At 38.5% G+C, this 15,679-nt stretch overlaps 1 protein-coding gene across 8 annotated transcripts; it reads right to left on the bottom strand.

The window, feature by feature from the left end:
• Positions 1-154: 154 nt before the first annotated feature.
• On the bottom strand, positions 155-14,451 carry LOC112568711 (upstream stimulatory factor 2-like). Of its 8 annotated transcripts, none has more exons than XM_025246152.1 (8): positions 14,339-14,451; positions 8,717-8,775; positions 7,902-8,009; positions 7,605-7,699; positions 5,712-5,874; positions 5,329-5,466; positions 4,617-4,714; positions 155-3,640 (listed from the first exon to the last, which is right to left on the bottom strand). In XM_025246152.1, the coding sequence occupies exons 1-8, from the start codon at positions 14,416-14,418 to the stop codon at positions 3,416-3,418; spliced, it is 966 nt and encodes a 321-aa protein (XP_025101937.1). In that variant the 5' UTR covers positions 14,419-14,451; the 3' UTR covers positions 155-3,415. The 8 variants fall into 8 exon arrangements, with proteins under 8 accessions (XP_025101937.1, XP_025101939.1, XP_025101940.1 ...); XM_025246154.1 differs by lacking the exon at positions 14,339-14,451 and adding an exon at positions 10,921-11,139; XM_025246155.1 differs by lacking the exon at positions 14,339-14,451 and adding an exon at positions 10,954-11,139.
• Between the last annotated feature and the right edge of the window lie 1,228 nt (positions 14,452-15,679).

Here is a 15,679-nt window from a genome sequence, read left to right as displayed (position 1 = left end):
CATACACATCAGGCAACTGATGCTGCATCTTTCAACATTAATACAAGTACCACAAAAAATATACTTCTAGTCCTAAACTATAATATTTATCATGTGCTTCTTAACTGTCAAATACACTACTAGTCACATTTTTACAACAATAAAAATACTTGCGAAAAAAGGTGATATTTTTATTTCTGTGAAAGTAAACGATTCTTCCTTACCCTTGCAATTTTCAGACCAGCCAAAATACACATATGACATAACATAACATATATATACACATCTAGCTTTTTTTCTCATTATCAACAATCTTTGCATCTGCCATTTCTGCACACATATTTCCTTGCACCCCCTCCTCCCCAAAAAAGACAGACAAAAAATGTATGTTGGAAATAACAGGCTTTTCGCCTTAGAATATTGGAGGGGCCATTACAGGAAGTACCTTCAACAAAAATCACTCAACACCAGTTGACTGAGTATCTTCAATGTTTAAATGCATTTTTAAATAGAAGCATTCGGTACACAGCACTGCCTCATTCAGCATTTTCAAACAAGGAAGGCACACTTTTTGTATCCAAAGTGAAAATATTACAGAATCTCTACATCTGTAGTACCCAAACTGTTCAATGTAATACCTTTCCCTTTGAGTTAAGTTTACAGAGGAATATAATGTTTCACATATACATGGGAGAAAACAGCTGCAAAGTACAGGGCCTTCATTTATTTTTTTACTACACATTTGACATCAACTATAAACAAAATTATAGACTTCCCACCAAGAACTTGTCTCACAATGCTGTCACAGATTGGTCTACACCCGTGTAGAGCCTCTTTCACTCAAAACTGCTATAGGGGTGAATCAAGACTATCTGAACTTTTTGAATAGAGTAAAAGAAATGGATCCAAATTCTGGAACAAGAAACTCCTTACTGGTCTGTTAAGGAAATAGCATCTACATATTTTAAAAGCAACAACAAATATTCATGTGGGTAGGACATGCCCACTACACCAGTGCTTGAAACACGCAAGTTGCTCAATTCCTACCTACAGTGAGAACTGATGAGCTTCTCTTTAATGTACATATAAATCCATAGCCTGCACGTGTACTGACTATTAATATATTTAAAGTCATCTGTGCACTCTGTTCTTACCCTTTTATCAGTTGTAACTAGACAATCTGACATGCACCATTACCACACATGAAAATACTTGATTTAAATAGTTCTGGCATCATTGATCAAGCAATGAACAGTTAAAACATACCTGACTGCAATTTTCAATCGCCCCTCCATCATGATCTAAAACTACAGGATAGACCCTGCACATGCCCCAATAGAGCTTTCTAAAGCCACCATGCAGCTTACTATACTTCAGCACAACTGCATGGAACATGAGTATGCCTTTTTTTAAATGAAAGCAATTCAAGAAAACAAGCATGAACTGCTAACTACGAAAAATACAAAAGTACAGTGGTAGGCCATTCAATGTACTGCAACAGTATCTCCTTACCAATTAAGAGACTAGTTTGCTTCTGGCAGAGTCTGCCATGATCTATTTCAGATCATGATAGCATTTTTAAAGTGGACAGAATGTGACCTTGCTCTTTGAAAGCAATCTGCTAAAAGGCAGAACATTCTAATGGGTTTCTGGTAGTTTACATAAATGCTTCTAAAGTTATCATCTTTCACAGTAAAATTACAGATCACAGCATGTTTGTTTACATGCAATTACCTGTTATTCCTGGTTGGACCTGCATAATGTATTGATGTGCAAAGCATTCTTTTTTTTTTTTTAATCTTTTCTGTGCAGATGCTTTACACAGAATTGAAATGACAGCATTCAAAAGTGATGTTTACCATTTATATAAAATTAGAATGTCATGACAAAATGACAACTGACCATAAAGATTAGAACCCTTCCTCCCAATCCTATCTGACAAAACTTGTAATCAGGACTCTTAGAAGCGACACAGATCTTTCAGGGGAGCAATGAAACTGCATTCATGGTACAGTTGCAATTCCCTTCCTTATACTACAATTCGGTCCATCAAGCTAGTTTTTTTTTAATTGATTTCATCTCTTTTGCTGTGCATCCGAAAACTTTTTTTAAAATTAAACTACAGAGATGAATGTTATGCCTTTGTACATCTCTTCTGATAAGAAAATATTTAGGACCTGAAAAGCATAAGAATCAATGGATTTACATCTAAAGGTTCTTCTTAAATGAATGAAACATTTGACCATGACAGCAAATAGTTTGGTTGTCTGATTTTTGTTTTATGCTGTGCCAGCAACGAAGGCTACATCACAAGACCATGATTGTCAAAGTTGTATATGAATGTCACAAAGAAGTTAATGGTTTGGAGATGACCATTTAGGACATTAAAACAATGGTCAGCATGGTAAGTTCAGACATATTTGTTAACATAGTGCCAATAAAATGTGACTTTATGGCACTTTAGTGGTTTGATGTTTTAGAACTTAGCCCTCTTAAGAAAGGCCTTTAGGTAAGCAATAGTTAACAGCTTTCTACTTTTTTCCCCCCACTAGATGTTGGCCTTCTTTACCTAGCTTTTGTAAAATAGAAACGGTATAGAACTGAGGACTTATTTTGCAAATAACCACTCCAGCACCCTAACAGGACCACTGACTGCAGGAAGACACTCCCCCTAATAGCAGGCAGGCAAAAAGATTGTTCAGATTTGTTCAATAGTTTAAGATGTCATCTAGGAAATAAACAAGTCAGGCAGTTAAAAAAAAAAAAAAAATCAACACACACAACACCCTATTCTTATCTCTAATACACACTACGATGTATATTTCACTATGGTGTAACATACACCACACTAGCAGACAACCTTGGCCATCACTTAAAGTGAGTGTGAACTCTTTCCTGATGGCTGTATTACACAGTAAACCAGCATGCTAAAGTAATATGTGAAAGTAGTCCTCACTCACTCCTCAAACGTGACCTTTGCATTAAGGTAAAATGTACCTGATGTAAGCGTGGCAAGTTGATGTCCCTATGTTTTCCCCAATGAATTACAAATGAAGATCCTTTCAGCTCATAATACTGAGCTTTTATCCACAAGGAAGGAATCAGATACTGTTGGCGCAATTAGGCTTTTTATTTTCTAGGATGATCCATCATCTTTCTCTTTCTCAAGTAACCCAGTCCACCCAGACCATGACACACCACATAGCTGGCGGCACACATAAAAAAATTCTTCATTAAAAGTTAACTACTGTTAAGTCTGAAGTAACAACAACCCAGGAAAGGAAACAACATCCACACAGGGAAGCCTGTCTTTCCAGAAATGTGGACACGATACACTCGCCATGCAACAGCCTGTCTTCTCAGCCTTATTCTCACTTCTACCTTCTCAGATTTTTTTTTCAATCATCTACACGAGTCCCACACATGCAGGCTATAGCTAGGAGGCACTGTCTGGTGATAAATCTGGCACAACAATTCCATGCTGCTGCAGTGTCTGTCGAAGGATTTCATTTTCACGTTTAAGTTCTTCACACTGTTGACGAAAAAGTTCTAGGTCCACAGAAAGCCGCTCCATTTCCTTAACATTATCTGACAAGCGCATGTTGCTGGATCGAAGTTCCTGGATGTACTCGCAGGCCTTCGCCAAAATGCCCCCTTTACTCTGTAGAAACAAAGTAGAAGCAAAGCTTTCAGTGAAGTAGCAAAGGAAATCAGGAAAAAAGAAAAAGAAAAAACAGTAGTTCAAGCTCACAAATTTATGGCACAAGATAGCACAACAGAACTAAAGAAAGCTATCCAATAAAAAAGAAAAAGAGAAAATCCCCACAGCCAGATAGCATTACAAGTGTTACAGCATCTCGGTAATGCAGCATTACACAAACTGCTAGGTATCCTATGATAATGACAACTTTGTTAATCCAAGTATGCAATTATACTTGGGAAGTATGCTCAGATACAAAAATCAAATGATAAACAAGCACTAGTTACAAAATAACAATGAGGACAAGATAAGGGTAAGGTTGTGTATCATAGAAAACTTGAAAAACAAAAGCATGCGATTGTACATCTAAACCATTCTCAAGACACACATACATCATCACACACCCATGCACATTTTACTATTCATCTCTGGTTGAGCAGCTAGACATCTAAGGGAACAAATTGTTTTAAGTACCCGTTGCTTCTGAACACTGAACAAGAGGCAGGCACCATAAAGCAGAAAGGAAACATGAATGATCCCAATTCTTAAAAAAATGAAGAAAGTAAAAGCCCAAGTATGGAACCCAGCATTAACTAGAGTGCATTGGTATCTAAGCAAGCAGTATGCAAGATTGGTTGTGGAAAGTAAGAAGTGACCCTAGAAAGATGGAACAAGGAAATGAGATGTCTGTCACCTGAGCCAACAAAAATAACAGACCATCTCAGAAACTGCACCAGTCATGTTTCTTTGTTTCTTAAGAAATGTGAAACTCCATTCTGAGGGACTGAGGGTGGAGGTAGGGAGGGGGAGTGAGGTTATTTAGTAAAGATTCATTGCAAAATAAAATGCCAGGTGTAAATGCACGCACTTCTTTTAAACCATTCTCAATGTTGCACAAGTATCATTTCTGCATAGAGAAGGCTGGAGATAAACTTACTGCCTGAGACTGTTTGACGGTTTCCTGGGTGCAGTCTGGCACAAGCTTAGATAGTTGCACTATCCAATTGTTGATTTTGTCTCGTCGTCGACGTTCAACTGTGAAATAAGAACCCACCAAGTGTATCAAACAATCAGGTTTTCTGCATGCGAACACTGCATGTTTTGTGCATAAAAGGCAAAAAGTCCTATAACAAGACAATAGGGACAATGAATGTGGTTCAGTGTGTCTATGACGGTATTTTTTTCAAACGTTACTGACTTTGGTTTTTTTGTCCTGATTCAGCCCCAAAATGGCTGCTTCCATGCACCCCTTAGCACATGGAAAGAACTGTGAGTAAGCACTTGAATGGGTTTTCCCTAATTCTCTTCCCAACAGTTTTTCAAAGCCTTATTCCAGAGTTGACAGAAATAAAATGGTAACAATAATATTTTTTTTAAATTGCAGTATATTTTTGTAAGACCCGCTGATGTATCTTTTGCACTTTTATAGGACTTTTGAAAAGAAAGTTGCTTTTACACTCTTATAGCTGTCTTATTTTGAAAATCTATGCTGTTCTTGTCTTCTAAAATGACAGAATCTCTGACAAGCAGACATCTGTGATCTTAAGAGAGATTTTAACTTTACACTGCAGGTTGTATTTTTACTATTAATACAGGTAGCCAGCATTTAAACATATTTACTATTAATAATGACTACCTTCTGTTCTCACCTTCGTTGTGTGTGGCTCTCCTCCTGTCATCTCTGGACGAACGTCCTTCTAGTTTAGGTGAAAATGTTGTACGAGGAGCTATGGTTCTCTGTGTGCCTTGCAAAACATCTTGTGGTGACATCATGACATAGAACTGACCTGCAGTTGCAACAGGATCGTCATAATTATTGTCAACTTTACATAAAAGAAATAATGATTACTTCATGTCCTATTGTAAATCAAAGTTACCCTCTCAAACTATATTGTAAGAGACTAGACATGACTTTTTTTTCTATCTGGGTGGACTAGTTCACCACAATCCATAATTTCGTTGCTGACAAACATACAAAATTAACACCTACAGACCCCATAACACATTTCCTAAGAAAAATTCAAACATTCACCTGTAACAGGTCCTATGGCTGTGGCAGCTGTGATGGATTCTGCTTGTGTAGTAACGACTGCACCATCAGCAGTTGCAGCAGCAGGAAAATATGCAAATCGTGCATCACCCTGTTGTTCTGGGGTTGGACTACCACCATTACTGAAGGGGCTCTGAATGACTGTCTGCCCGTAACAAATAAGTAAACTACACTTAATAGCATATAGCTGAATTTCTGTCCTGTCTCAATTATTGCAACATTGCATAAATGCTACAGAAAAATAGAAAAAAAATAAGAAATCCCAAATAAACCTTCTAAAAGAAACTTAACAAGCTGTTTTACACATGGGAGGCAGAGTTGCTATTATCTACAAATCATCATTAGCCATGTACCTGTCTTTTACTACTGCTTTATCGTTCCCACACACATCTTTTAAATGTGTGCAAGTCTCTTTTTCGGCTCCCTATTGCTCAATACACCTGTTCCGCATCTATAGACAGCATCCAAGTGCCAAGAACAAACTCACAGCCTCTATCTTTTTCTCAGAATTTTATATGCTGGACAATACTTTGTATTACTCAGTGGACCTGCAGTGCTTCTTGGAGCTGTAAATGTCCATTTTAACATCAGGTCTCATCATGACACAGTAAAAATGTCAGATTTGTTGCACACTTTTCATCTCGTCCAGTCTGTTTTGCATCCCACTCATAAAAGAGATCACATCTAAGACTGGGTCATGCATCGACCTGATGACTAATTACTGCAGGCAGTTGATGTTTCTCAAGATCTCACATCTGATCATTGCTGTGTATTGATTGAGCTTGATCGCAGATGGCCATCATTGGTGCCAGTTTTTAGACTCACTCATTTGTTATGCAGAGTTGATATACTGGCATTACATGTTAAAATAGTCGCATTCAAAGCACAACTGCAAACGGCCCTCCCTCAGCCACCCCCTGCTCAGCAACTTGACTGTGTTTTGCATAGAGTTATTGATGATCATGCCCCAGTCCAAATATGCACCTTGGTACTCGCAGGTCTGTGTTGAGCTCTGTGACCTAAAGCGTACTCACTGGCGAGATGAGCGTGTTTGGTGGAAGACTGGACTCACCTTCCACAAAGAGATTTATAACGCCGCCAAGTAAAGTGTTGCAAAATGTAGCAACAACGCGAAGACATCATATCTTCAGGCCCAAATAAATAATTGCACCTCCTACAGATCACTTTTTGACATACGCAATTGAATGACTGGAATTAGCAAGGCGATGCTGCTGCCCACTGCATATCCTAGTCTTTTGTGACTATTCTGCTAACAAGATCTCGGACATTCGATGATCGTTGGACTCAATACCAGTGCTTGACAGCATCTCCTGTGATATTCTTCGGGGATGCTCTATGATCAAATTTTGACCAGTCTCTATTGCTGATATAAAGGAGATTATTCTGAAAGCCAAGCCAACAACTTGCTAGTTAGACCCAATACCCACATGCCTTCTTCTTGAGTTCTTAGATATTTTACTTCCTTCCATCACAAACATTGTAAATGTCAGCTTGTCATCAGGTGTTTTCCCATCTGTGTTTAAAAAAAATGCCCCCGTGAAGCCAATGTCACTGCAGACATGACTCTTGATAAACAAGTTACAGCTGTCTATCAGTCTGCCTATTATGAATTATGCAAGATCAGCGCCATCCATCACATTCTGTCTACCCATGCTACCAACACTCTTGTCAATAATTTCAGTGCCTGCAGAAAAATAACTTTAAGGAGCTGTTATTAAGTTATTTTTTCCATTGAAGTGCCAGGCTAGCCACTAAGGCCTCATCTGGCAAGTCCCACCAATACTATTATGGTCAACTTTCTGAAACTCTCTGACAATTAAAATTCTGAATTCTCACAATGAAAATAAGACATACCACTTGATTGCCAGGAAAAGCACTGGAAGTGACAACCTGTGCTGTAGCTTCAGAGCCATCATGTGACACCTGCACCACTCGATATGTTACTTGCCCTGTTAAACAAAAATCTTCCAGTACTAGGCTTGACTATAACCATCAGATATTCAGCCATATAAATCAATTCATTTAAAACTGCTACTGCTAGTCTTTAATTAGTTTTCACATACTACGCTTCTACCACTTCTGTGAGACAAAGCAAAAACACTGAGACGAAAGACTTCAACAAAAGCCCCTTTTTTTCTTAAATGCAGGTACCTTGACTTCCACTATCTGCTCTTAGCTGAAACTGGACATTAGGGTCAAGGGTCAAAGTCCCTTGTCCTGTAACACTGGCTATGGCTGCTGCCTGCTCATCTGATGCATCTGCATTTACAGAAAAATTACAATTACAGAGTGATCATAAAGATCACTGCACACTGCTATTATCTTGCACTCTCTACATAATGGGCCATGCAGGAGAAAAAAGGGCAGGGGGACTAATGTTTTACACCGAGCCAGCAACTAAGGCTACATCATGGCAAGGCAGCCAGCCCTGTAAACAGATGCCACATGCAGAGAAAGAACAGTGCACCCAAGACAAGAGCTGAACCCAGGACTGCCAACCTTCACTGTATTGATGACAGGTGCTAACTGTTGTGCCACCAGACCACTCTTGCAGGAGGCCGCAAGATGCTGGATAAAACGAATCTTGAGAGTGGAAGCTATTCTTATTTTGCAACGAATGTGTTTCTAATTCTGCATGATATGTCTGAAATCAAACTACAGCTACTAGTGAACAGACAATTTCTAGCTTCTCCTTACTCTTCTGTGAAACATCTTCAAGACTTTGCAGCTCTACAAACAACACCTGTTTTACCTATATAGCCAAAGGCTGCACCCCCTGTCACTAAAATGTGATTCTTTCTCTGCATCTGGCATGTTTTAAAGCCACCTATTTTTAATGATATAGCTTTAATTGCTTCCTTGGCATAATATGGTCTCTGCTCCACTATCACAGTAGCAGAAGTTGTTAATACACTCTGACCACAGCAGCTGTCCAAAAGACAGCGCTAGTAAAATAAAATACCTACCATCTGCTGCTCCCAGTCGAAGCTGTTCTTCAGCCTCAGGTGAGTCCTCTTTGTCATGACTGAAACAAAATAAGATCAATATTCAATTCAAACTTTTTGGACAGTTCAAGCCTTTGAATTTTTCTCCGCAAATCAGCTTATGGGTTTCTATGCATGCAGAATGATAGTCCAGTTCAAAGAGAGCAAAAGGAAGAGTATGGTTCTATACTTTTATCTCGAACTTGATCGGGAGCCTAGAAAACTGACTGGCATCACTTGTATTTTTAATATGCTGACCATTTTGTTCCCTCAAATGTGTCATGAATGTCAAGTTCATTAAATCTGAAGGCAAACTATAGGACAAGACAAAGAAAAGACAACTCCTAAAGAGCCAAAGGTAGTGTCTAAACAAGACAAACTTTTCTGAGAAATCAAAGTGTATGTGGATGTCTCTGTGTTGCTAGAAATCTTGCTAAGGTTGGAATGAAACAGACATCAACAATATTTAAAATTCAAGAAAAGTTCCTAAAATGCCACCATAAAATGTTACAAATCATGAGTTTAATGTTTTTGTGATATTTATAGTGACATTTTCATGATGAAGCAAAAGGATATTTTTAAATTCAAGCACATCTAATTAAGGGATGAAAAAGATGCAGACAAAACAGGTCATATCAGAACAAGATGGGGGAACATTTCATATCTAGAGGTGGGCAGCTTAAAATTACAAAGGCTGAATAGCATCATATGAATTTTGAAATGTAAATACAGTGGAACCTCAGCTAGCGAACACATCTGATAGTGAACATTCCGGATAACTAACAAAAATTTCATTAAAAATTTGCACGGATACCAAACAAAAATTCAGATAGCCAACAGCCATGCCACCCACACGTGACTGACCAGCATGTCAGACCATGCATCATTTGCGCTTGAGACAGTTACGATTGGTCATTCGTTATCTTTCTTATCTAGTGATTTTTGTGATTAAAGAAATGTGTACAAAGTGGGGGGAATTGCAATTGTTTGTAGAAAAGTCTCTCCCTAACAGTGTGATAGGCAATAGGAGCCTAAACATGTCAGATGATAATGTGATGTCGTATTACCGAAGAGTGTTATAAAAAAGGGAGAAGCAACAGACACTGGATAAGTTTTTTCCTTCAACCTCAAAGCGACAGAAAAGGGAAGTCACCCCTGACTTTACAATGTCACATGTGCTCATGGAGGGGGAATCCAAGCAGTAATTCCACCCCTTCCTCCCCACACCTCCATCCACCCACGCCGTCAAAACAGCAAATTTTCTTATGTTTAAATGCTTTTGTAAATGTTTTTATGTTTATTTAACTCTATCTATATTGTATTACAACTGTTCTCATTAAAAAAAATGCCTATATAGCCTGTAACTTTCAAATATTAGCAAGTCAACAAGGGCTGGGAACCAATTAAATCTATTTCCTTTATTTCTTATGGGGAAAATTGTTTCGGAAAACAGACATTTCGGATATCGAGCAACTTTCCAGAACGGATTGTGGTCGTTAACCGAGGTTCCACTGTAATACATGTATGAAACCTAGTAGACATGGTCAGTGTATTAACTTTGAAATAAAGTCAAAAAGACACCCAACATCAGCTGCAAAACAAAGGGATGACAGGGGTTAGCAAACCTTCTTGAAGACGGCAGGTTTTTTTCTCTCAAAAAGCAATACTTAATTTTCAAGTATTATTGAAAGTAAAAGTAGGGTTTTGTATTAATTAAACCACTTAATCCATTGCACTATAGGTAGACATGCTTTTGTGAGCTTTTGGGCTTGAAGAAGGCCATCTTGTAAAAATCAGTTACAAAGCCAGCAAATGAAAAAATTACACGCTGAATCTATAGTAAACAATGCCAATTAACCTTTTGACAACATTTCTATTAGTATTTTTACACACACACACTTTGCTGTGTGGATGGGCTGTCGTGCACGAGGAGTGTAGTGCTAAAACCAGGTCAGAATCGATGACTCCTTTTCCCAAGTTTTAGTACACGATGCACAGATCTATGCCATGATCGAAAAATAAACCCATAAGGTAATGTTATTATGATGCAACAAAGCAACTACTGACCACGTGCATAAACAGAACAGACGGAATACGAAAACCACCGACCGATTCGATTCGAAGAATCTTATATGCGCCATCAGCAAAGTGCGTTGTGAGTGGGGAAAGCCTTTTAGACGACTTACATTTCATATTTCAAGCCACGACCACTCAAATACCTGGAGTCCAATGCCTGGTCAAGCATGTCCATGCTGTGATATCGAAGTTGGTTTGAATTTGCCAGGGAAGGTGGTGAGCTTGATCACGGGGCCAAACAACAGGTCATGTGAGATGGAAAAGTGAACATGTGACAAAAATGGCGACCTCCTCGCACCAAGTCTCAGCGCGTAGGACTACATCGTTCGCCAAAACCCCAGACAAACAATTTCGCGTTGTGCTTGCGTTTTTTCATTAACGGAAGTACAAGTTTAACAAACACGCGTATTCTTACTATAAAATTAATTTATGTTTTCGTTTTAATGACTTGATTTATGTTTTCACGGAATCAGAGCTAGCTTCTGTTTCGGATTTGAACAGTAAGTGCATAGTCCTACGCAGGCGTAGCGACGGGGGAGATAGTGGAGGAATACGTTTAACGTCTCACGCTCTCTGTCTTGTGATAGTGAATAAAATAAAACCCCTTTTGGTTTATGCGTATCACAACACCATCTATTGTTGGTGTATATTATGATATTTTTATCATTTAATCAGATGAGCCCCCCCCCCCCACTGTCCAAACAATTAATTGACTTTAGATTACCTCCCTTCAAACACGACAGCTAATCTCAAATTGACATCTGGAAAATAAATAAACAAAAATAAAATAAAAATAAAAAATCGTTAAACAAACTTATAAATCTAACCAGCTAGGTTTGTCGACATCTTCAGACCGGAAGTCAATATATACCTACATTATACCGTGTATATATACAGGGATGGGGAGTAGCTGTAGCCTAGCTACAGCTACTGTAGCCGGCTACAAATTTTGTAGCTTGTAGCTTAGCCGGCTACAAATTTTAAAAAAGTAGCTTGTAGCCGTAGCTACATTTTAGAAAGTAGCTGTAGCTTGGCTACATGTTGGCTACTTTCACGACTGTAGCACTCTAGTAGTGTACAAAGTATAATGTCTTTGGGTTGTAGATTTGCATCTATATTCCAGAATGTTCAGCACGGCAGCAATGTAAAAGATAGAATGTCTTTGTGCGAGGGAGGAAATGATGTTCAACAATGTAGCGATGTTCAAAAATGTCTTTATTGCGACGAAATAGAATGTCTGTGCTAGAATGTTCGAAGGGAAGGGAGAATAAATAGCAGGGCTGACAGTGGTGTGGGACCTCTTTGTGAATTGGAGAGAGAGAGAAGTTAGGCCAGCTGCTGAGAAAAAGATAGTGAATTAAAGAAAACTTCAGTGTGGAATTCAATCTCTGTGTTATTTCTGGTACGACAGCCACTCTACGTAGCCATTTGACGTGTTGGTTACACGACCATTCGTCGACAGCGTGTCAGCAAGACGACGACAGCCACTGCTCTCACTGCTCGGTGTGTTGACAGCCAGACACCACGTGTCTCGCACGCTCAGTAACCGGAAGTACCTGGTCGTCCATGTGGCGGGAGCGATTTGAAAAACGAAGATGGACGTACCCATCAATTTCGAGCCTTATTTGAATTTTTTACATTTTGCGAAGCCACAAAATGTGGGTATAGTTTCAAATGCAAGAATTGTTGAGAGATTGTTCAGTCTGGCAGGACTTATCATGACAAAGCTGCGCACTAGGATGACAGACAGCAACTTCGAGGCCAAAGTTCTGGTCAAATTCAATTCCATGAAGGACTAAAAGAATGTAGATTTGTTTTAAGGTTACCGGTACACTCCAAAAATTAAAATCCATATTTTAAATATCTTTAAGGATTTTTAAATATAGAGTAACAAAATAACATAAATATAGCACTTTAAAACTGTTTTTGAGTACCTAAAGTGAAAATTGTGACTTTAATCAACGATTTTGTTTCAAAACGTACCAGCATTTAAAAAACAAATTTACACAATACCATAAGTCATATACCAAAGGCTTTGGATTTTTTGTAAACTAGAGGCACTGATAAGAAAACTGATGCATAAGGCGTTTTGATATCTCAAGATTTCTAGGAGATATAAAAAATCAGACATGGTACCCCCCGACTCAGTGTGAATGTGGCAATTAAATATTTAGAAAAATGTTAATTTTATCAAAAGTAATGTTTATACCATATTCTCAAATGCATCACTTTGTAGCTTATGCATTTCTAAACAAAATTGCAAAATTTTACTGCTGTAGCACAAGCCAATCTTGAGAAATATGTTTTTATAGTTTAGGACTGGATGTCAAAAACGACAAACAGAGAAATTCAAGCTTAAAGATTTAAAATAAATATATCTTGTATCAGATCATTTTTGAAAAATATATTTCAGTGTTTATATGCTACATTTGACATCCTACTATATAATTAAAGTCTATTCTAGTATGCCAGGACTATACTTTTCACCCTATCAGCTTTTGGAAACAATTAGTTTGTGTTCCTTTCTTTGTTTTCAGTGTCAGTGTTAGAAAAAAAAATGCCTTATGATCTGCTTGCCTAAATTAGATTAAGCAGTGTTTTACTTATATTCCATGCAAACTCATTTATTTCAATGGTCTGTTGTTCATTGTCACAGTATTGATAAGAGGCTGACATTTTTCATCACCACATAACCTAACTTATTGAAAATTCCACCAGGTACCTGATACTTAAGCATCTGTTTAGTTTTCATTTCTAAGTAATAGGGAACAAATAGTTATAGAAAACAAATGTTTATCGGAAAACTTATATAATTTCTTTTGTCACTAAAACAGGATGAGGAAAAAGATCCAGAAATGTTTAATATAATCGTAAAATATGTGTACTTATTGTGTGAAAAAGGCCGGGGGAGGAAGGGGGCAAGGAATGAATGAAAGCATTTATGGATTCACTAAATAAAATTGTCGGTATATCGCAGTTCTCCGTTTCATTATTATAATAAAAACTTTGTAAAGCAAGTAATAGTGTTTTGTGTGTATGTTTAATGTTTGTGTATGTTGCTACAGCCAGCTGGCTACAGCTAACTTGTTATAACATCACGCTTTTAAAAGTAGCCAAAAGAAGCTGGCTACATTTTAAAAGTAGCCCAAAGTAGCTGGCTACTTTTTGCACAATTGTAGCTGTAGTGTAGCCGGCTACATTTTGAAAAAAAGTAGCTGTAGCCTAGCCGGCTACAAATTAAAAGTAGCTTGCCCATCCCTGTATATATATATATACGGTACATATATATTAATTATTATTAAGTTCGTTTACAAAACCAGGGCGACAGGTATACACATCGGTACAGAAACCACAGGAACATTCCAGTATATATATATATCTCCTAAATTTTGTTGTTTGTAATTACAGGGCAAGTCGCTGGTTAGTGGGAAGAAATATGGAGAAAAGGAAAGATTAATAGGAAACGTACGTGTGTGTTCAGTCATCATGCGCGTATATATAGTACTATATAGTACATATATATCTCACCTTTTACCAAACGGTACGAGATCCTGACAGAAGCTGTACAAATCTTGTAACATATGCTCAATGTCTGTGGCACACGACATGCCAAAGGCAGACCTCAACCGGCCTTTACATCGGCTGTCTGTCATGCATAAGTATTATATGTTAGGTACAGGCAGACGGAATTCTCTAAAGTCGTTGGGCTCGAACATGCTGCTCAGTCATGCATACCATAATTATCCACAGGTGTTATATTCATAGACGTCGGTTTAGCTTTAATAATAATAAAAAATTCAAAATTTTAATAGCGATATCGACCGCCTTGAACGTAAGCCCCCGTTGACTATTGTCTTTGTCAGGGTTTCATGTCGGACGACATGACCGAACCATACCAACCTCTGTCGCTTGACAGTAGCAAGCAGAGGCTCATGGTGACCCTCCAAGCAGCTGAGTAGGTTGTGGGCGGTGTCGTTCGTCTTTTGCTCCCTGTAGGAGATACCAAGGAGTTTTCTGAAGCCTTTCTTTTCAAACGCTTGGACCCATATCACTCTTCGTGAGCAAGGTCCACGTCTCGCAGCCGTACAGCATAATGGGCAGGACGATTGACTTGTAAAGCCGAAATTAAACTGCTCCCAAATTATGTTGAGCCTGTCCATTCCAACTGTCACCGGTGTGATCCTGAGACGTACGTCCACCGCGCAGCTACCGTCCTTGGTCACGTCCAGATGATGGAAGGACTGCACCTCCTCCAGTTGTACTCCATTCATTCGCATCTCTGCTTTGCTAAATCAGGTGAAGCTCACGATGACTTTGTTTTTGTCCGGACTGATCTCCCCCCCAACCACGCTCGTTTTGGCGGCAAGTTTATCAGGGTGGCTCTGTAACTCGCTTATACTACCCGCCATCGAATCAATGTCGTCAGCAAAGACGAGGTTACTGAGCGATCTCTCACCAATCAACATAGAGGTGTGATGATCCTGATGACAAATAACCAACTTAAGTAAAATAAATGGACAACTATAACTTGCAAAGTGGGCTCAGTTACAAAAAAGTTGACAGAACAAATACTAGATGTAGATAGGGATAAGGCAATGGATGTATCAAAGAAAACAAAAACACGCAACCTGACATTTAGGCCTGTCTTAAGATAGTAAGATGGAGAAATAAAGAAAAGGAGAAAAGGTAACATTAACAGCTAATTGTACCCTGTTACTCTCTCCTCTCTGTGCTCTTTCATGTTCCTGGCAATGGTCATTGTGGATGTGTGTTTGTATGTTTGCCATGTTTATACTTCAATGAAGTATTTTTGGCTTGTCCTTGAATGGGTGACACTAGTTCTCCGCGACCTGGGTTTAAGAAAAATAC

This window comes from Pomacea canaliculata, linkage group LG7 (genome assembly GCF_003073045.1).
Source record: "Pomacea canaliculata isolate SZHN2017 linkage group LG7, ASM307304v1, whole genome shotgun sequence".
In the NCBI taxonomy this organism is placed as follows: Eukaryota; Metazoa; Mollusca; class Gastropoda; order Architaenioglossa; family Ampullariidae; genus Pomacea; species Pomacea canaliculata.
The sequence above is the reverse complement of the archived record's forward strand: the minus strand, read 5'-3'. Positions and strand labels throughout refer to the sequence as shown.